Source organism: Peromyscus eremicus, chromosome 19 (genome assembly GCF_949786415.1).
Source record: "Peromyscus eremicus chromosome 19, PerEre_H2_v1, whole genome shotgun sequence".
Classification (NCBI taxonomy): Eukaryota; Metazoa; Chordata; class Mammalia; order Rodentia; family Cricetidae; genus Peromyscus; species Peromyscus eremicus.
In genome coordinates, this window is record NC_081435.1 from 68265370 (window position 1) to 68287810 (window position 22441).

The window sequence follows — 22441 nt, forward strand, 5'->3', positions numbered from 1 at the left end:
GCTCTAAAACAAAAGAAAAAAAATCACACCCAAAAAGAGAAGATGGCAAGAATAATCTAATTTAGGAATGACATCCATAAAATAGAAACAAAAAATCAAACAAAAAAATACAAAGAATCAATGAAACAAAGAGTTGGTTCTTTGAGAAAACCAGTAAGATTGGTAAATCCTTATCCAAATTAACTAAAATGCAGAAAGAATATCCAAATTCATAAAATAAGAAATGAAAAGGGGACATAACAACAGACACCAAGGAAATCCAGAGAATCATAAGGACATACTTTAAAAACCTATACTCCACCAAATTGGAAAATCTAAACAAGTGGATAATTTTCTTGATACATTCCACTTGCCAAAGTTAAATCAAGATCAGATAAACAAATTAAATAGATCTATAACCCCTAAGAAAATAGAAGCAGTCATTAAAAGTCAAAAAAAAAAAAAAAAAAAAGCCCAGGGCAGATAGTTTTAACACAGAATTCTACCAGACTTTCAAAGAAGAGTTAATGCCGATACTCCTCAAATTATTCCACAAAATAGAAACGGAAGGAACATTGCCTAGTTTGTTTTGTTGGGCCATAGTTACCCTCAATAACCAAACCACATAAAAACTAAACAAAGAAAGATAATTGCAGACCAATTTCCCTAATGAACATGGATACAAAAATTCTCAATAAATTACTTACAAACCAAATCCAAGAACACATCAAAAAGATCATCCACTATGATCAAGTAGGCTTCATCCCAGAGATGCAGGGATGGTTCAACAAATATAAATCGATAATATAACCCACCATATACACAAACTGAAAACAAAAACCACATGATCATCTCATTAAATGTAGAAAAGACCTTTGACAAAGTCCAACATCCCTTCATGATAAAAGTCCTGGAGAGATTAGGGATACAAGAGGCATACCTAAACATAATAAAGGCAGTTTATAGCAAATGCATAGCCAACATCAACTTAAATGGAGAGAAACTCAAAGCAACTCTACTAAAATCAGGAACAAGACATGACTGTCCACTCTCTCCACAGCTATTCAATATAGTACTTGAAGTCTTAGCTAGAGCATTAAGACAACTGATGGAGACCAAAGGGATATAAATTAGAAACGAAGAAGCCAAAGAATCTGTATTTGCAGATGATAGGATAAGATACATAATTGACCGAAAAAATTCTACTTGGAATCCTACAGCAGATAAACACTTCCAGCAAACTTAGCAGGATACAAAATTAACTCACAAAAATCAATAGCCTTCCTGCATACAATAGACAAATGGACAGCAAAAGAAATCAGAGAAACAATACCTTTCACAATAGCCTCAAGTAATATAAAATATCTTGGTATAACTCTAACCCCCAAACAATCCAGGCTGTTGTCAAAACTATAGGTTGCTCTACACAAACTGATAGCAAGTCCCATTGCTGAAGACAACATCTATACAACTCATTGACCATAGAGAGGTTGAGCTGGTACTACACAGAGCCTTCACCTCCATGTGCTAGTGACTTTGGTACAAAAAAGTTACCAAAAGAAGAATATGAACACGAACCCAGCTACAAACCCTGGGCTGGACAATGGTATTCTGCCTGCAAGATATGCTATTGCAATGGTGCCACAAAGTTTGTGAGAGTAACCAACCAATTTCAGATTTGACTTAAGGCCTACTCCATGAGATGGAACCCATATAACAACACTCCTTGGGTGACCAACCTAAAACTAGATAGCCCAGAAACCTAGGGTAAAACCAAATAATACGGTTCTGAAAATAAAAAGAAAAGAAGGGAGGGAGGAGGAAGGGAGGGAGGGAGAAAGAAGAAAGAGAAAGAAACAAACAAAAAAACACCTAGCAATAAAATGACTCCTAATGACATTCTGCTATACTCATTAATCAGTGCCTTCCTCAGCCATCATCAGAGAAATGTCCTTGTGCAGGAGATGGGAACAAACACAGAGACTCACAGCCAGACATTATGTAGTAAGAGACCTTGAAACACTCAGCCCTAAACAGGATGTCTCCACCAAATCCCTCCCCTCAGGGCTCAGGGAACCCCAAGGAAGAAGAGGCAGAACCGGAGTAAGAGCCAGATGACAGCAGGGAAACAAGGCCCTCTAAGCCAACAGGATCGACGCCACACATGTGAAGCCACACACCGAGGCAGCATGCACAGGCCTGCACAGGCTGCACCAGTCGGGGTCCACAGCTCAAAGAAGCAGATACATGCCCCAACCCTAACCTAGAAGCTATCTCCAACTGAGAACCACTTGCAAAGGAAAAGTTAGCTTCCTTCGACTAAGTCTCACAAGGGAAACTAACGACTCTTACAGGTAGACAGCATGCCCAGCAGTAGACACCCAACAGAAAATGAACTCAAGGTCATCTTTGGAAGTTCCTTGTCTCATAATGCTGTACAGGAATCTTCTTTATATTTTTTAAATTTTACCTATTATTGTTTATTTTCATTTTATTGTATTTATATTTTTCTTCTCTCTTTTCACCTTATAGATCATACACATATTTTATATATATAATATAGTATATATAATGGCCTCCACTTTAGTGTTTTCATATGATTCCTGAGTGTTTGAAGGAGTGGGTCTCGGTTTCTTGGGCCTTCTCCTGGGCTCTTTTCCTTCTGTTTGTTTGTTCTGTCCAAACTAGCATGTTCGTTTTTGTTTTATCTTACTAATTTATTATCATCCCATAGAAGACTGTTTTCTGTTCTCTTTTCTTTTGCTCTTTTTTTGTTGCTGCTTTTTCTTTGGTTTTTTTGAGACAGGGTTTCTCTGTATAGCCCTGGCTGTCCTGGAACTTGCTCTGTAGACCACTAGAGGCAGCCTTTGAATTGAATGTAAGATTGTAATTTTCTGCATTTCTTAGTAACTTTTAGGACTCAGGAATATATTACTAAAATAGTATGCACTACTGTCTTGCATCTTTAAAAATATTTTATGAAAGTGACCTTACTTTGTATCCTATTGCAACATGTTTTTCTGGCTTAACATGGGTTTATGAAATTGGTCCATTTTTGCACATGTATATCCATTTCATCTTTATTTCTCTATTTTTTAATAAGATTACATTGTAACTTACATGTGCATTCTCTTGATAGGTTGTTTCTAAATTTTTGTTATTAGATATTGCTGTGATAAATAATTTTGTTTCTTCATAACTCCTTACGTACATTTAGAAAATATTATGTATTCTAGGAGTTTACTTTAAAATTTTATTTATTTATTTTTGAGACAGCCTCACTATGTAACCCTGGGCAGGTTATAACTCACTATGTAGACTGTGCTAGCCTCAATCTCACAGTGATCTGCCTGCCTCTGTCTCCCAGTGCTAGGATTAAAGGTACAGGTTACCATGTCTGGCATATTTTTATTTATTTTTTTGATGAAGGCAATATAGCATTAAAGAAAATTTTAAAACAGAGCATTTGCTAATACTAAATACAACCATATTTATGACTTTAGTAGGTTTATTTCTTCCCTCTTTTTCTATAGTTTTACACATCATTTAAATATTATTTGCAGTTTAGAATAAAATTTATTTTAAGTTAAACAACGATAGTTTGAGAATACAAATTCTTAAAAATCTGAAGCAAGGTATATTAGTCATACTTTGCTTTTGCACTTTGCCTTTATTATTAACTCTGGTTTCACTAGTTTTATTTTTATTAATTTTTTTGTTGATAAGGTTTCTCTATATATTATTGGCTGGTCTGAAACATCCTACATAGACCAAGCTGGCCTCAACTCATAGAGATCTGCCTGCCTCTGTCTCCCAATGTGTTCTGTAGGGGAAAAAAAAGAAAGAAAGAAAGGAAGGAGGGAGGGAGGGAGGGAGGGAGGGAGGGAGGGAGGGAGGGAGGGGAAAGGAAGGAAGGAAGGAAGGAAGGAAAATGCCTTTATTTGGATACTTTATGAAGAATTTTATTTCATATTTTCATAAATTTTCTTTATTTTACCCAGAGTTGAAATGAATTTGTGTGTATTTATGTGTGTGTGTGTGTATGTGTGTGTGCGCGCGCGCACGCGCACCTGAGTGTTATACATGTGCTTATGCATGCATAGAACATAGTGCACACCAAGGCAACTTCCTTGTTTTCATGCCTGTACTCATTTCCAGTTCCGGTTTCATTTTAAGTTTGTTAGCTTGATTTCAGGTATAGGTTTGTTCTTGAAGTGCTTTCTAAGTTTTTGGCATATAAGACTTAACTGTATTTCGATAGTTTAATCTGAAACTCGTTCATTATGCTTGTGAGGAGTGGGAATGAAAGGCCCTTTTTGTTTCACTTCTTTCAGTCTTGAATTTGGTTGCCATATTTAGATCTGAGAATTGAGCTATTTTTATGAATTTTTTTTGTTTCTTGATTTTGCAATAGCAAAACTTGTTTGTATCTGAGAGAAAAGAAGGATGAATGCTTATGCTGTGTACACGTCTCTTAATATTTGATTTAGCAGAAATCTAAAGGAGTTAGTGAGCACATTGGATCATCTTCAAATCTAAGAAACAAGCTTCTGGTATGCTGTTGGCTCTTTAATTATAAACTCACTAAAGAAAATTTTTAAAAAAAATTTAACCATATGGAATTTATTTCAGAATTATAAGATAGGTTCCATATTTTTATTATTAAAAATCATTTTATTATAATGAACTCACAAATAAAAACATCACACAAGCTAGATTAAGGGAATCACTCAAACATTTGCCCAGTCCCAAACACTACCTCTCAGTGAAACAGAATTAGAATGGCCATTCTAAAACTATGGAGTTTTCCTTAGGGTTTTGCATTTTCATTATTAATTACAATTTTATGCACTTATTCACTGACCTAGACCAGTATCTGTTCTAGACTATCTTCTCCCTGACAATTCAGTTCTAGTAGGATAGGATTTTGTACAGCTTTGTTCACAATATCAACACTGCCTGTAGTAGTGCTGGATACAAAGGAGCTGATCAAAAGAACTGTGTGTTCACCCTACACGCACTTTAAAACTTTTAGTGAGCATAGTGCTCAGTTTCAAACAAACTGTTTCTTTTTTGTCCTCCTGGGCACTGTTCTCTATCCCAACCCCACCTTGTACTCCTCTACCCACTCCCTAGAGCTTCCTTTCTGCCTTCTCGTCTCATGTGTCCTACTGGTCTCCCCACACTCCTCAGCACCTCTCTGTCCCCTCTTGTAGATTTCTTTCTAGTTTCACAGCCTGTGCAGTTTTATTCTAAAATGTACTAAAAAACAGTATTAAGCATTTTTTGTCTTAGCAATCACATTTCTATAAAATAAATCCCTTCAAAATAGTAAGCTCATTTTAAAGGTCTTCAATATATACTGATGACAAGCCTGCCGATCCAGAAGAACTCTCAACTACCTCTCCAGCACCATGTCTGCCTCCATGCCTTCATGCTTCCTGCCATGACCAAAATGAGCTAAACCTCTGTACTGTAAGCCAGTCCCAATTAAATGTTTTCCTTTGTAAGAGTTGCCATGGTCATGGTATCTCTTCACAACAATAAAACACTGATTTAGCAAGTGAAACATGCATTCATTTATTCATTTTGCATTTATATTCCATACAATTATGGAATGCTACTGTCATTCCTCAAATCTACCCTACTGTTATAGCTTGTGGACTGGAGTCATTGGCAACCCCTCAGTATAACTTTACTGGAGATGACCTGAAACAAGGGTCCTCCTCTCCCTTTGGCTCTACAGACTCACTAGGAAGTCTCTAGGTGGGAAAGGGGCCTACATGAGCCAGCATGGATCAGCTCAAGAGCAGACACTCAGATCTTCAACTCTGAAATCACATGTTGAAGACACCTGAGCACTTCATCCTCTTGCATAGAGAGGATAATTTTATCTGTTGTATTGCCTCTGATCATCTAACCAAAAAATAGCAACCACAACAACCAACAAATCATATAAAACTATAAAGAGAGAATATATCTGAAAGAGGTTCACTATTATCAGCCATTGAAAAAACACTGGGTGAGCAACCAGAAACTACCCTGCAACCAAACGCCTCAGAACTTTCACCACCAACCGAGTGCCAGGAGAATAATCAACAGAGCCAACCAGCAGCATCCTCAACAACTAAGTGGCACAGGAAGGGGCAGCAGGGCAGGCAGGCTACTGCTGCCCGAGTACAGGTGCAGAGGGAGGGGCTTACACAGTGGCAGCTCTGCAGGCATGCGCTGGCAGCACACTTACCCGCAGGACTCACAGGAGTTAAGTCACAAAACTCAGCATGGTCTTTTACCAAAAGTTCACTGGTGCAACAGCAACACCATATATAAAATAAAGTCAGTTTATCCCACTCATTCAACTATGAAAACTAGACGCTAAGTATTAAATAATATAGCATAACTAGAGAAGTATTTTACCAGAGGAGCCCAGTAGGTGTAGAGGTAGCCAATTTTCAATGCTGGTACAAACTGTGAGCAGGACACTACCAGAAAATAGAGATTCAAGAAAAACTTGAACTGTTCATACAAAACCTAAAAAGAAATACAGAAATTAGCACAATCTCTTCAAGAAAAATGTATTAGCACTTCAATCAATTAAATTCAGCAAAGCATGCAAACATATTTCCATCAGTGAAAATATGCTGATTCACAATAAATTACTTCCTTCTGACATTAGCTTTCCAAAGGTATGCTAAGATTAACCCAATTGTAAGATACAATGTTAAAGATAATCAGGACTTTCAACTATATGAAAAGTACACTTCCCTAACAGTTTTACTTCTTTTTGAATGAAATCTAAAACTTTCACACGCACACCACTGCAGGTAACACCCTTCTGCTTTAAGCAAGAGGCAGCTCTTACAAAGGAAAAACCTAAATGTCTAGGATTTATGAAACAGGAAAAAATAAATATATATGTAAAATATAATAACAGTGTGCTTTTTTAGCACAGATACTGAGCTTTACAAACATGAAGTGAACAAGCCAACGGACCCAAGCACGACTACACAATACTTGACTTACTAGCTCTCAGAGTAGAAAAACCATGCACTTGAAAACATGTACATAACAGACCAGTGTTCAGAAAGACAGCAGCCTACATACTCTTCAGGATCTTTTAGTACTTAGTTTTTGACATTATTTTCAAATATGAAATAAATTTCATCATTTAATACATTTTCAGATTGCTAAAATTGAAAGGTTTTGCTTTTTTTCCTCTTTTTAATTCAGATCAAGTCTTCTGGAGCTGAAGATAGTAGTAGGCCAGAATGCATGAGGCCCTAGGTTTAATCACAATTTGCAAAAAACAAAATTAAAAAATAATTTTAAAAAGAAGTAATTGGAGTTATAGTTAACAAATAATAATTGTAGCCATGTACAGTCATGCACGCCTTTAATCGCAGCACTCAGGAGACAGAGGCAGGCAGATCTCTGCAAGTTAGGGACCAGCCTGGTATACATAGTAAGTTCTAAGACAGTCAGGGCTACATCAGGAGACTCTATATCAAAAATCCAAAAAGAAAAAGGAAAGAAAAGAAGAAATAACACAAACAATAGTATTTTCAGGTAATCTTGCAAAGTTGTAAAGTGTAAATCAAAAATCTCCTTGGATGCCATTCCTTGTGGAAGACACAACAATTTCAACAAGAGAACAATGGGTTAAATGGTGAATGTTGGCTTAAAGAGCTAGAACCAGTTTGCACATATTGAAGTTACCTGCATCATCACACAATTCTGCGTGTAACAAAAACAGTTATACTCGAAATATGTTTATATCCATAATCATGCTCAATTGCTGTCTAAAAATGTTTTGAATTATTTCATAAATTAATCTCAGCAGGAAAGAAAGCTCTTTTTCTTCAGCAATTTCTGTAAAATCTCAGCACAAATTATATCTATTAGCAATTCAGAAATTGCCATTTGTGCTAAAAATGGCATAGAATTCCTACTGTGTAATTACTAAATGTTTCTGAAATACTACGTTTTAGATGAAAAGACTAATTTCAGAGACTTGATAAAGAAGAAAATCATGCACACAGTAACCAAGCATTGTGCAGAGCCGTCATCAACAGGTATTCTCAGCATGCAGCCAATGGCTATGGGAATTTATACTCATCAAAGTTGAGCTACACTACTGGCTTTAACTATGACCAAATACTTTACAATATACTCAATGACCTTGGTGACCTTTAGGACAATGCACCATCCTTAGATACTTTGTATTTAATACTTCATACTTAAGGAGAAAACGGTGACTTTGTTCAATAACATGAGAATATTTATCTGACTGAAAAATGGTTTATATTTTACTGTCCTGATAAGAGATCAGTCTTTTGATTATGGAGTCATTAATCCCACATTTTAATTAAGAAGCACAGTATATATTAAACCTATTAATGAATGGTTGTGGACCAGGGATGGAGAGGACCATTATGGTTCAAAAGAAACTCAGCATAGTTACTTAAATAAACATGTAAGATAAAGCAACTTTTATTTCACATAATCAAGAGCTTTTCTTACAAAATAAAAAACCAACAGCTAAACTTTGCCAACATTTTGTTTCAGAAATGTAAGATATATGATTGAATTTTTTTCTACAGATCAACCACGTTGATTTATCAGCTAAGAATCAATGATTAGAAAGAAAACAAATTCCTGTAAAATAAAAGACACATAATCAATATCAGCTGCCTTTACATTCATAAAGAAACATGAACCTATTAAAACAGGAAGTGATATAAAGAAAGTAAAATTTAATTCACTATTACAAATTCATAATAAATCCAGTTTTATAATTTAGTCAAAAGAATCAGTAGCAAAAAAATTGAGATATTTAAACTTCAGTATTTAAATTTAATAATATACTCAATTACAGATAACTAATGAGTTAATGTAACAAGGCCTGAGATTAACAGCTTGATATAGAAAAGGGCATCTATAAATAAATACATAGAAATATTGTTAATGTGAACAAATTATGTACTTCCTTTATAAATTCCTTGGCAGAGTTCAATATTACATTCTACTTTTACTTCCAAACAAATTTCAAGTGTCCCCAAAAATTACAATGTTTTTCCTGATCAATTATCTTTTCTTTAGTACTTCTATACGTTTATATTCCCATAACATAAATGTTTATAAAAAAACTGAAAGCAATAATCAAACTGTATATTTTCTTAAGTAGAGAGAGCTAGGAAAATGCAAAGGAAGTCTTGAGTAACCACTTGAAATGGGAAGGTGTGAACCGGGAAGGTCCCAGTGTGAACAGACAGTGCCATCAACAACCAGTCTCCACATGCTTCTTCAGAAGGCAAAGGAAGGTAGCAATCTCAGACATACAATTGACACTCAAGATGATGGTCTTACCCCAGGTATAAAGGTAAATACATTGTATTTCTGATTTTTTATAGAATTCCTAGGATGTTTTTCTTCACACTTCTCTGGACATCCAAGCCATACTGTTCGAGCTTTCAGTTCTTTCTTTCTTTGACAAACATTTATCAGCCAATCACAGCAACTGCATGAAACAAAAGATATACATACATGGTATATGCCTTTTTTAAAAGGTCTAAATTAATTCTACATATTTAAAATCAATACTGATTGTCTGTATTCCTTGGCCATTATCTAATGCTAGCCTGTCATTACCCTGTGCTCTTTAACATTCTATTATAAAGTCATGATTCTTGAACATTGACTCTGGTACAAGAAGACCTCCCACTGACAATCCAATACAGAATCCAGTAGCCACAGATGAACATTTTAATTAACTGAAAATGACAACTCAGATCTTCAGCTATGTTTCAAGAGTTCGACAGCCACCTTGGTTAGTGGCTTCCATGGGACATCAGAGATCAGAAGTTCCATTACTATAATGAGTCCTAGAGAACACCAACTATGGGTCAGATACTTCAAGTGAATACAGCTACTTATGAACACACTTCTTTTCAGCATTCAAAATTCAGCAGTAATTCCTCAGAAATGCACTGTTACAAAGTTTTGTTCTGCAACAAATAATTAATCTGATACATAAATATACAGAGACAGATCTAAGTTAAAATAGTACATACACAAAGCTAAGCATTTGAAAAATACATTAAAAATTTAGGAAATGTGTCATTGCTGATCATGTCATTGTGCACAGACAGAATTGTCTAGTTGTTAGAGAGCGGCTATCAAGTCCCACTACTACACAGAACTGAACAAATGTACTCATGATGGGCTGGAGGTGTGCAAAGACTGAAGCTTCCTGACAAATTCCACTGAATCACACATGACTTCAGTGCTCAGAGGAAAGGGCATAAGCCTCAAAAATATTTTTTAGAAAATATCTAAAATAGCTGGGTATGGTGAGTCATACTTGTAATTCTAGCACTTTGGAGGTTGAGACAGGACAACTGATCCCAAAGTACAAGCCAGACTGTGTAACACAGTGAGTTCCGGACCAGCTTGTGTTACAGTGTGAAACCCTAACTCCCACCAGAAAGTATATGTGAACCTTATTGACATAGAATTAAGGGAAAAAATTAAATTATGGGGAATTTTTTAGGGCAAAGTAATGTAATCAAAACATCAGAAAACACTGAAAAATAAGAGGGATGACCAAAGAGAAGTCTCAAGGGTGGTGGTGACACATGCCTTTAATCCTAGCACTCAGGTGGCAGAGGCAGGCAGATCTATGAGTTCAAGGCTAGCCTGGTCTACAAAGTTCCAGGACAGCCAGAGCTATACAATGAAACCTGCCTCCAAAACCAAAGAGAAAGAGGGGGATGGAAGGAAGGGGTCTCCAGAAGAAGTAACTGGGTATTTCCTTAATGACATTTCTATGTATCCTAAATTATTGACTATACAGAGAACACTTTCAGACTCATACAATGCCTTATGCTGTCAAATCTAGTAAGCAAATCCAGTAATGAACAAATTAAACTTTTCCTTAAAATGTTTTGGAATCAGCTTTGCATAAATGCCTCTACAATCAAAGCAGTGTTCTAGCATTAAATAAAATATATTTACGTATCAAGAATCTATCTTTTTTAATTTATTCATAATTAAATAATTGTCAAAAAACAGACCACTTCTTTCCCATTATTTCCCACAAGTTAGACTATTATACTTATTGCAAGTATCTTTGGTTACCATAACCAAAACAACATAGTATTCATGTCATCTTACAAGATGAGCAGTTTCCCATGCTTCTACACCCCAAATGTTTTACAGATTAACTCAAAATGCAGGAGCCATTTAGAACCAGGAATAAGCCCAGCATCTGATATCCCCCTTCTCCTCCCTTCATATGGAAATGCCATTCCTGGCTCCAGTTTTCTAGAGACAAAGTGATTTTTGATAACAAGTGAAATGTAAATCTCGTGAGAAAGATCATCAGCCCAGATCAGAGGAATAGATAGATCAATACCCCTCACAGCAGTCTACAGGAAGCTGTATTCACTCACATGAAAGAAATTCAAAATTGGAAAAAATAACCGTCATAATAAAGATTTCGGCAAGACATTCAGCAAGTCTTCAGGTTAGAAATTTTGTCAAATAAGAAATTTTGTCAAATAAGAAATTTGAAGAAACCAGTTTTGAGCCATGAAATACCTCCTCAGCCCCTGATACTAAAAGTAATCTTAAAATGAGCCTTAACTACTCACAGGATGAACAAGCAACAACGTATCAAAACAATTAGAACTCACTAATCTCAGTTCTAATCTAATTGTATTGAAATATTCCCTAAAATTTTCTTCCTGCAATTAATTTTATACATCTGCTGTGAGAACCACCGTAAGTAGCTGCAATAATTCTGAATGTAAGAACGCTGGGCATTCAGAAAACAAAACAAACATTCAAAACTGAAAATATATAAGCAATAAAGAATTAGGTCCATGCTGATTGCTAAATACGTAACTTGACTCTCTAAGGACAGTGTTAATTCTGGAGGAGATCCTTACCGAACAACAAGATAAAAAGATGGTAAGGATCTCAGCTTACACATCCCACAAGGCAATGGGACATGCACTAATGCCATATCCACTGACTATCAAGCTATTAGCTTTTCCCATGGGATCACAGTTTATTTATATAAAGGACTTTATAAGCACATCTTTAGATTTTATTGAGCTGTTTCAATATCCTTAAACCTGGGCCCTTTTTCTGGTGACATATACATTTTCAAATATATTCTTAATATTTTCCATAAAGAAAGCACCATATTACAAATGAAATCTAAACACAGCTATATATTCTATTTTTAAAAAAAAAAAAAAAAGCTGTAAAAGAGAAGAAAAATTAAAAAATGTGTTTACTAGTGTATTTACCACTATGTTAAGACAGAGTGTTCAGGCCTCTGGCTTCTGCAGAACTAGAGAGAACCAGTGCCTCCAGTTTCTGTGGAACCAAACTGCAACCAGGACTTCAGTCCAGTGGTTCTCAAAGGTCAGTGCAGGGCCTGAGCTTCGATTCCAGTGTGCCCAGGGTCCCCTTGGAGTCTGGAACGTTCGTTCCAGTGGTCTCTGATGTCACTATGGTTGTGAGGTTCTCATCTCTGAGGTTCTAGCAGGAACCAGAATCTGTACTGCTGTGGCCCCAGAGGTCACTTTGGGCCTGTGGCTCTAACCACCATCCCCAGAGAGTAGACAGACTTCCCTGGGCATGAAGTTTTGTACCTTGTCTCCAGCACATGCATAGACTCCAAAGGATGACCCAGACTTTCATTCTATCTGATTACCTTGGTGTTAAGTATCCAGTCCCAGCCTTGGTCCTGTTGGGACATAGCCAAGAGAGGACCACTTCAGCAATCTATACCACAATCAACACCAAGTTTTATCAGTCCCCCTAGATTAACTTCATGCAGATATTCCTCTAGGAAGAGACACAGGAAAGAGGATATCTTAAAAGGTTTGAAAAAAGTCAAAACAAACCCAGTCCAACGAATTCATAAAACATGACAAAGTCAACACAAAAAATATAACACAACCACCACCCAGACTCATCACCAACTGAAACTCCTCTAGAAGGGAATCCAAAATCAGAGAGCTGAAATATCTGAGAAAGAATTTAAGTTTTATTGTTCAAAGAAATAATTATCAAACAAACAGATGCAGGAATTAAGAAAATCTGTCCAAGACCTTAACAAGACAATCTCCCAAGTGAACACAACAATAAACTGAAACTGAAGTTCAAGATATGGAGGAAAAATAACAAGAAGATTGAGACATAGAAAAACAATCAAACAGAAATAACTGAAATAAAGGAGATGTCAATCAAATAAAAAACCACAACAGACATTATCATTAACAGACAAGACCATGAAGAACAACAAATTTCAGGAAGGGAGGACAAAGTAATACCGAGACATATATAAGGGAACAAGGAACAAGAATGCTGTTTCCAAAGTGTGTGATGCATTCAAGAGGCCAACCCTGAGAATTCATGAAGCTGAAGAAAAACTGAATGGAATAGAATTAACAAATTTACAGAAACTAGGCTTCCAGACACAGGAGGTAATAGAACACTAAACAGACACAACCAGTGAAGAATCTCTCCACGACATACTAGTCAGGATGTCAGAAATATAAAGTTAAGAAAAATCCTAAAAACAGCATGAGGAAGAGAAGAACTCACATATAAAGGCAGAAATATTAGAACTACCAGACTTTTGACAAGCAAGCACAAAAGCCAGAAGAGTTTAACATGAACTACTCCATGTGCTGAGAGGAAATGACTGAACCAAGAACACAGACAGCTGCAAAGCAGCCTTTCAACACTAATGGAGAAATAAGGGCATTTGAAGAGAAACAGAAGTTAAGACAACTCATGACAACCAAATCAGCACTCCAGAAAGTTCTTAGTGCAATACTCTAAACAGGGAGATGAAAGGCCACAGAACTACAGATAAACAAACTGGACTTAGGAAAGAAGCAACCATGTCCAAAACAGCAACTTCGTGAGCCCACAAAACTAATGCAGGGAAATGAAAAGAAATACCAATAGTCCAACAAAACAGAACATCACCTAAAAAACTTACAGGAAATAGCAAACCCTTCTCTCTTTCTCTTTCTCTCTCTCCTCTTTCTCTCTCTCTCTCTCTCTCTCTCTCTCTCTCTCTCTCTCTCTCTCTCTCTCTCTCCCCCCCTCCCCCTCCCCTCTCCCCTCTCCCTTCTCTCCTCTCCCCTCTCTCCCCTCATCCCTCTCTCCCTCTCCCTCTCCCTCTCCCCTCCCCCTCCCCCCCCCTTCTCTCTCTCTCTCTCTTGTTCTCAAGACAGGGTTTCTCTGTGTAGTTTTGGTGCCTGTCCTGGATCTTACTCTGTAGACCAGGCTGGTCTCGAACTCAGAGATCCACCTGCCTCTGCCTCCCACGTGCTGGGATTAAAGGTGTGCACCACCACCTCCTGGCTGCAAACCCTTCTCTATAATAATAACCTTAAGTGCAAATGGCCTCAATTTATCATTGAAAAGATGCAGTCTAACAAGCTAGATTAAAGTAAGAGTGGCCACAGCAGGCTGTGACTAGGTAGGCAATTTTCACTATCCTTCCTGTCCTCCATTTCTACATCACCCCTAGCCCTGTAACAGCCTGCTTGCAGGTTCTCCTCGGTCTACCCTGGGGACAACACTGAACATTGGTGCAACCCAGTTCTGCCTCATCCTGTAGACTGGCGGCTCCCAACCTGTAGTTGTGATTTCTACAGGGGCCATGTGTTAGACATCCTGAATATCAGATATTTTCATTACAATTCATAACAGTAGCAAAATGACAGTTATGAAGTAGCACTGAAGTGATTTTATGGTTGGAGCCACCACATGAGGAACTGTATTAAAGGGTCGCAGCATTAGGGCAGTTGAGAACCACTGCTGGAGACCCTCTCAGCCCTCCTTTCCTACCCTATCCTCATTTCTGTGTCAGCCGCTGATGCCTGGAAACATTTTCTACCTGGGAACCCCAGTGGCAACACCAGGCTGGGAATCAGGTAGGTGCTGCTCACTGTCCTTCCTACCCACCATCTCCACCTCTCCATTCTCATTCTCAGCCTGTAGCAACCTGTGTGCAGGTGTCCTTCCTTTGACCTCACACCCATTCACTGGAGACTCTCCACACAGAACCAGGGTCCCCCTAGCACTTTCATCTGTCTCCCCAAACATATTCTCTTACTGTAACCTACTCGGAGGAGCCTCTCCTTCTAAAACACCCCCAAATCCCTAGAGACAACACCTCTTCATGTGGCCAGGTTCCCTTTCTCAAAGCCCCTCTTGGCCTTTTCCTCTAGCCTATCTCTATTCCTCTCTGTCATCCACCAAACTACAGAAGCACTTGTTACCAGGGAACCCATAGATACCACACTTTCTAAAACCCAGAGAAGGCAACAAGAACCACAGAATGGTACATCCATCCAACAAAGATGAGACCAGATATCAACACCTAGAATCACAATCACCCTAACTCCTCCAGCTATCTAGAAACCAGTGGAGAAACACAAAAAACGTGAACAGTCAGGACAATACGCCTCCACAGAACCCAGTAACCCTACTACAGTAGGTCCTGAGAAATGCACTACAGCTGAACAACAAGACAAAGACTTCAAAAAAAAAAAAGCAATTATGAATATATTCAAGGACTTTAAATGGGATATGAATGAATCCCTTCATGAAGTCTATGAAAACACAGTGGAATGGAATAGTGAAAATAGTTCAAGACATGAAAGTAGAATTAAAAAAATAGAATGACTAGAAAAAACCCAAACTGAAACACAATTGAAAATGAAAAATTTAGGAAGTCAAACAAAAACCTCAGCAGTAAACCTCACCAAGAGTACAAGACATGGAAGAGAGAATCTCAGGCACTGAAGACAAGGTAGAAGAAATGGATGGTTTAGTCAAAGAAAACGTTAAGTCTAAGAAAATCCAGGAATTAAACATCCAGGAAACCTGGGACACTATGAAAAAAAATCTATAAATAAAACAAATAAAGGAAGGAGAAGAAACACAGGTCAAAGGCACAGAAAAGATTTTCATTAAATCAGAGAAGAAAATTTCCCCAACCTAAAATAAAACCTGTGCCTATTAAGATACAAGAAGCATACAAAACATCAAATAGACTAGAGCAGAAAAGAAATTCCCCTTGGCACATAATAATCAAAACACTAATCATACAGAACAATGGAAGAATATTAAAGCTGGGCAGTGGTGGTGCATGCCTTTAATCCCAGTACTCAGGTGGCAGAGGCAGGCAGATCTCTGTAAGTTTAAGGCCATCCTGGGCTACAAAGTGAGTTCCAGGAAAGGTGCAAAGCTACACCCTGTCTCAAAAAAAAAAACAAAAACAAACAAAAAAAGAACAAAAGAATATTAAAAGCTACAAGAAAAAAAAAAAGACTAAATAACAAAGGAAGGCCCACCTGAATAATGAAAACTTATTCAGAAGACTCTGAAAGCCAGAGGGCCTAGATAAATGTTCCAGAAACTCTGAGTGACCACAAATACCAGTCCAGACTACTATACCCAGCAATCAATCACAATAGATGGAGAAAGAAAAACATCCCAAGATAAAACCAAATTTAAACAGTATCTATCTAGCAATCCAGTTCTACAGAGCATGTCAGTAGGAAAACTTCAGTCTAAAGAGGTTAACTACACCCAAGAAAAATAAGAATAATCTCAGACTAGTAAATCAAGGGGGTTGGAAGGGGACCATAACAAAATAGCAGGAAACACTCCTCATTGATAACTCTCAATATTAATAATATCAACCCCCATATATAGAAAAAAAGGACAGACTAACAGACTGGTTTAGAAAATAGGAGCTATTCTGCTGAATCCAAGAAACACACCTTACCATCAAGGACAGACATCACCTCAAGGTAAAAGGATGAAAAAAGATACTGCATGCAAATGGACCAAAGAAGCAATCAGGTACAGCCATTTTAATATCTGACAAAATAAACTTCAAACCAAAACTAATCAGGATAGGAAGGACGCTACATACTTATCAGAGCAACAATCCACCAGAGGACCTTGTAATTCTAGACCTCTATGCACCAAACACAAGGGCACCCAAGTTCATAAAAGAAATACTACTACAGCTAAAATCACATATTGACCTTCACACAATGATAGTGAATGACTTTGATACCTCAATCTTGCCAACAAAACAGTTCATTCAGACAAAAACTAAACAAAGAAAAGCTAAAGCTAAATGACATCATAAATTAAATGGACCTAGCAGCTATTTACAATTCACTCAAACTCAAAAGAATATACTTTACTCTCAGCAGCTCATGTTACTTTCTCCAAAACTGACCACATACTTGAACATAAAGCATGTCTCAACACAGGTTAAAAAAAAAATTGAAATAACCCCTTGCATCCTATTGACCACCCTGGACTAAAATTGGCTGGCTATCCACTAAAGAAACAACAGAAGGCATATAAACTCATGGAAACTGAACAACTCACTTTTTGAATGAACATCAGAAAATGTTCTGTAAGAGAAGAAAAAAAAACAAAACAAAGTAAAACAAAAAAAAAAAAAACAAAAAACAAAAACAAAAACAAAAAAAACCCAAAGGAGAACCAGAAATCAACAAAACAAGAATCAAACATCCTGAGAGGAACAAAGCATGACTCATACAGTATTCCACTGAGAACACTCGGTCAACCTAGATATAATGATACAAAGAGCTGAGGATGTAATTAGGTTGGTTGAGAACTTGCACAAAGCCTGGAATTAGATGCTATGGTCGTTTGAATGTAATTGGCCTTCAAAGCTCATAGGGAGTGGCACTTACTGGGAGGTGTGACTTTTGCTGGAGTAGCTGTGGCCTTGTTGGAGGAAGTGTGTCACTGTGGAGGTGGGCTTTGAAGTCTCCTTTGCTCAAGTCTTGATAAGTGTGACAATCAGTTTACTTCCTGTTGCCTGTGGGTCAAGATGTAGGATTCTCAGCTACTTCTCCAGCACCACATCTGCCTGCATGCTGCCATGTCCGACCATGATGATAATGGATTAAACCTCTGAATTATAAGCCATCCCAATCAAATGTTTTCCTTTATAAGAGTTGTAGTAGTCATGGTGTTTCTTCACAACAATAGAAACCCTAACTAAGACAGATGCCCACCACTGCTCAATCTAGGTGTGGTAGTACAGGCCTATAATGGCAGCATTTGAAATATAGAAGGAGAAGGATCAGAAATGGAAGGCTATCCTTGGCTACACAGTGAGTTGGAAGCTAGCCTGAGATTAAAAAAAAAAAAAAAAAAAAAAAAAAAAAGACCCTGTCTCAAAAACTAACAACAACAAAAAAGGAAATCCAACAGCTGAGCATGGTGGCTTATGCTTGTAAATTCAGCACTCAGGAGGCTGAGAACGAAGGATGGCCACAAGTTCAAGGCAAGTCTGGGCCTCAAAGTGATTTCTAGATGTTCAACCTGAGCTACAGAGTATATACTGCCTCGAAATAACCCACATCAGACAAACCAAGATTTGAAGCATTCTATACAACTTACTTGTATTCCTCAAAATGCCTAGAGACAAAAGATCAGAACTAAATAACTGGCCCAGATGAAATCAAGAGTGGAAAGTCAAACCACCTAGATGCTACAACAAGGATTCCAAGGACTGAGGAAAATGGACCACAAAGAACACTGCTCAAAAACAGACATAAATGAATATGAACTTATGAATATACACAAAGTATTGTAACAATGTTAAATTTCATTAATTTGGTTACTGGACTGTGACTACATAAGGAAGTACCCTTTTCTTAAGAATACTGAAAAAACAGCTGGGTGGTGGTGGTGACCCATGCCTTTAATCCCAGCACTTGGGAGGCAGAGCCAGGCAGATCTCTGTGAGTTCGAGGCCAGCCTGGTCTACAGAGCAAGATCCAGGACAGGCACCAAAACTACACAGAGAAACCCTGTCTCGAAAAAAACAAAACAAAACACTGAAAAGGAATACTGAAGAACTGAGATTTAAGAAGAAATGAAGTAACACAGTTCAAATGATTCAAAATAATAGCAAGAAAAGGAAAAACTAAATGTGGCCAAATGTTTAAATGTGATCAAATGTTTAAGAACAAAAAAAAGCAAAAGTCACCCTGGAGTCATCTGTACATTTATTACATGTTCTATAAATTTAAATTTAATTCAAGGGAAACAAAAGTAAAAGAAAACAGACAATGACGACACCAAAAGTTTTCAAATAATCCTTGAAAGGGGGGGGGGGCACTAACAATCTAGCAACATTCATTTTGTAAAGAGAGTTGTAAACTTCTGTTACCAGGAATGTTAAACAGTGCTCACTACTGACATGACATGTTAGACAAACCACAGGATAATGGTTGTGAGAAAGTTCATGCTGGTATAAACTTAGAAATAAAGTCATCAAGCAACTGATGGTGTTGCATGGCTTTAATCCCAGCACTAGGAGGCAGAGCAGATAGGTCTCTGTGAGTTTGAGGGCAGCCTGGGTTACACAGTGAGTTCCAGGACAGCCAGGGCTACACAGAGATACCCTGTCTCAATAATAACAATAATAATAATAATAATAATAATAATAATAATAATTAAATAAAGCTCTTGAAAAGCAAAAATTATCCAAAGTGATACCTACAAAACAGCAACAATAAAAACCCACAGTCCCTGATCTGCTGAAGAAGGCAATCTATAATTAAATAATGTACCCACAAAAAAATATTCAAGTATATTGGGATTCCGGCTATTTAACCTAGATTTTTTTTTTTCTGTAAGTCACAGGCAACTTCTAAAGGGATAATGACAAGAAAGACAGTCAAGATAAATTTGTTTGTTCTATAAGCTTTACCCTCCTTCACGGACCAAGGTCAGAAATCTAAGGGTGGCAAAAGTCCTGACATAAATATTGAACTAGAGAGACAGTAAAAGCCGTTAATCGTTTGACAGGCTCTGCTTAGCTCCAGGGAATCACTCATCTGTTGGATGTGCCAGCCTGTCCCTGGAGTGCCAGGGGACTCGGTGGCATCTGCACTTTCCCCTATCAGGCTCCAGTAAGGCAGTCAGAGCAGGTTAACATTGCACTAGGAAAACACTTGGAAATCTGAAGGTTTTAACTTGGTGATTTGCTGGGGAAACAGAAGAATCTTATTCTCAATCAAAGCATTAAAGCTGAATAATGCACATAATTACATTGTTACTAAATTATAATTTTAAAGTTCATATCTAGAAAAGGAAATGTCTTTTACATTGATATAGCAAATAGAATTAATTATACTATGCATCAGCAACAAAATTATTAATTTTCTCCAACTTTTCAACATTAAAATTTCACACAAAATAATAAATTGTGTTTTCCTTTTCAGATCAGCATCCTCTGATGTGGATGAATGTTGTCAGTACACTCCATAATGAGGACATTTTTTTTTTTTAGATTTCATACCAACATATATTGATACATCTAAGCAACTAAATGTTGATACATACTCTTTGTGCACATGATAATCAGGTAGCAACAGATGACGAACCTGGTACAGAGGAACTTCCATCCACCACAGACAAACCACTCTAGTCCTCTTTTTCTTCGTGTGAGCCTAGCTCGAGGTAATGTGTGGTAATCACTTTCATCATTCTCAAAGCCTTCTTCAGACATCATCAGTGGCATTTCATCCAAATGGGCAGACTCATCCTCCAGCTGGTACCTAGTTAAAGGTAAAAACAGAGAGCTAAGTAGTCTTGTTACAGTGTGTGTCATCTAGGATAATGTCGGGCCAAGTTTTACAAATCACCTGTGGTGGTGTGAAAGGGAACAGCCTCCAAAGGCTCATGTTTCAATGCTCTGTCCCTTGTTGGTTGAACTATTTTGGGAAGGATCAGGAGGTGTGGCTTTGTTGGAGGAGGTGTGTCACTGGAAGTGTGCTTTGAGGTTTCAAAAGCCCATTTCTGGCCCAAAATCTCAATCTCTCTCTCTCTCTCTCTCTCTCTCTCTCTCTCTCTCTCTCTCTCTCTCTACCTCCCTCCCTCCCTCCTTCCCCCCCTCTCTCTCAGCCTCCAACCTGCAGATTAGATATAATCTTACAGTTACTACCCCAGTCCCATGCCTGCCTGCCTGACTGTTATTAGGTTCCTGGCCATGATGACCATGGACTCACCCTCTGAAACTATAATCAAGCCCCCAACTAAATGCTTTCTTTTGTAAGTTGCCTTGATCATGCTGTCACTCTCTTCATAGAAATAGAAAAGTAATTAAGACATCACCTTTTGTTTTTCTCAAAACTAAGCTACCTTCACCCAAGGCACACCATTGTAAAAAACAAACAAACAAACAAACAAGCAAAAACAAAACAAAACAAAAGTCTTACATAACGTTGGGTGACTAAATGACCAAGGCTTGTAGCTGGAAGTTTTCCTGTGTCTCGGCCGTTTGGTCCCAAATAAACACACAGAGGCTTATATTAATTACAGACTGTTTGGTCTATGGCTCAGGCTTATTATTAACTAGCTCACTCACCTTAAATTAACCCATTTCTATTCATCTATGTATCGCCACATGTCTTGTGGCTTTACCTGTTCCATTACATCTTGTTTCTCAGGCAGCACTGAGCATCTCCTCTGATCCTGCCTTCTTCTCCTTGTCTCTCTGCTTGGATTCCCCGCCTGGCTCTATTCTGCCTCACCATAGGCCATAGCAGCTTCCTTATTAATCAATGGTAGCAACACATATTCACAGCCATCCCACAGCAAAGGCTGTCTAAAACCCAATCACTACATTCAGCTTGATAAGAAAATAACCTGGAATATTACTATTAGCCAAAAATCTACATCTCTAAGATATATTACATAACTTTATAGTCACCAAAGTTCTAGAAAGTGACTAGCGACTTTTGGAAAACATAGTTGTCTGTACAATGAGGGATCTGGGCACCATCCCTGGGTGTGTTGTCAGAGCTGACAATCATGCTATGTCCCATGTATTCAGTGTCTCTGTCATTCCCTTTGCTAAACTAACACTCAATGAAAAAAAAATCTCAACAACTAGCTAGAAAAATAAGTTTTCAAGCTCAACAGTATCTCAATGTGTGTGCATAAGTGTGTACATGTACGAGTGCATGTGCCTGTGTGTGTGTGTGTGTACACACATGTGCATGCATGCATGTGTGTTACTGGGGACTGAACCTAGAATATCGTACATGCTAGGCAACTGCTCTACCACTGGGCTATCACCCAACCAGTACTCTTCTTCAAAGAAAAGCAGCCTAGCATCCATATGTCACGTCACTGCTCTCAATCATAGATGCAATCCAATACTACCTTTTTAATAACAATCAATTTTCCAGAAACTATAATGATTCATCAACTGCATTTCATTTAATTTTACAATGGACTTCTATGGAATGCATCATCTCCATTTAAAATTAATGAAGCGGACCTTCATTATTGAAGTTGCTATGGTCAAATGGAAGTCATTCAAGCTGAACTCCCACCCCTTTGTCCCAGATCC

General features: G+C 37.7%; 1 protein-coding gene across 1 annotated transcript in view; it reads right to left on the reverse strand.

The window, feature by feature from the left end:
• The window catches only part of Atp9b (ATPase phospholipid transporting 9B (putative)), a 220255-nt gene that overhangs the window by 179929 nt on the left and 17885 nt on the right, over window positions 1-22441 (reverse strand). Inside the window, 3 exon segments of the mRNA XM_059246365.1 lie at window positions 6397-6510; window positions 9346-9496; window positions 20469-20642. Of these exon segments, the coding sequence (XP_059102348.1) occupies window positions 6397-6510; window positions 9346-9496; window positions 20469-20642 (439 nt within the window).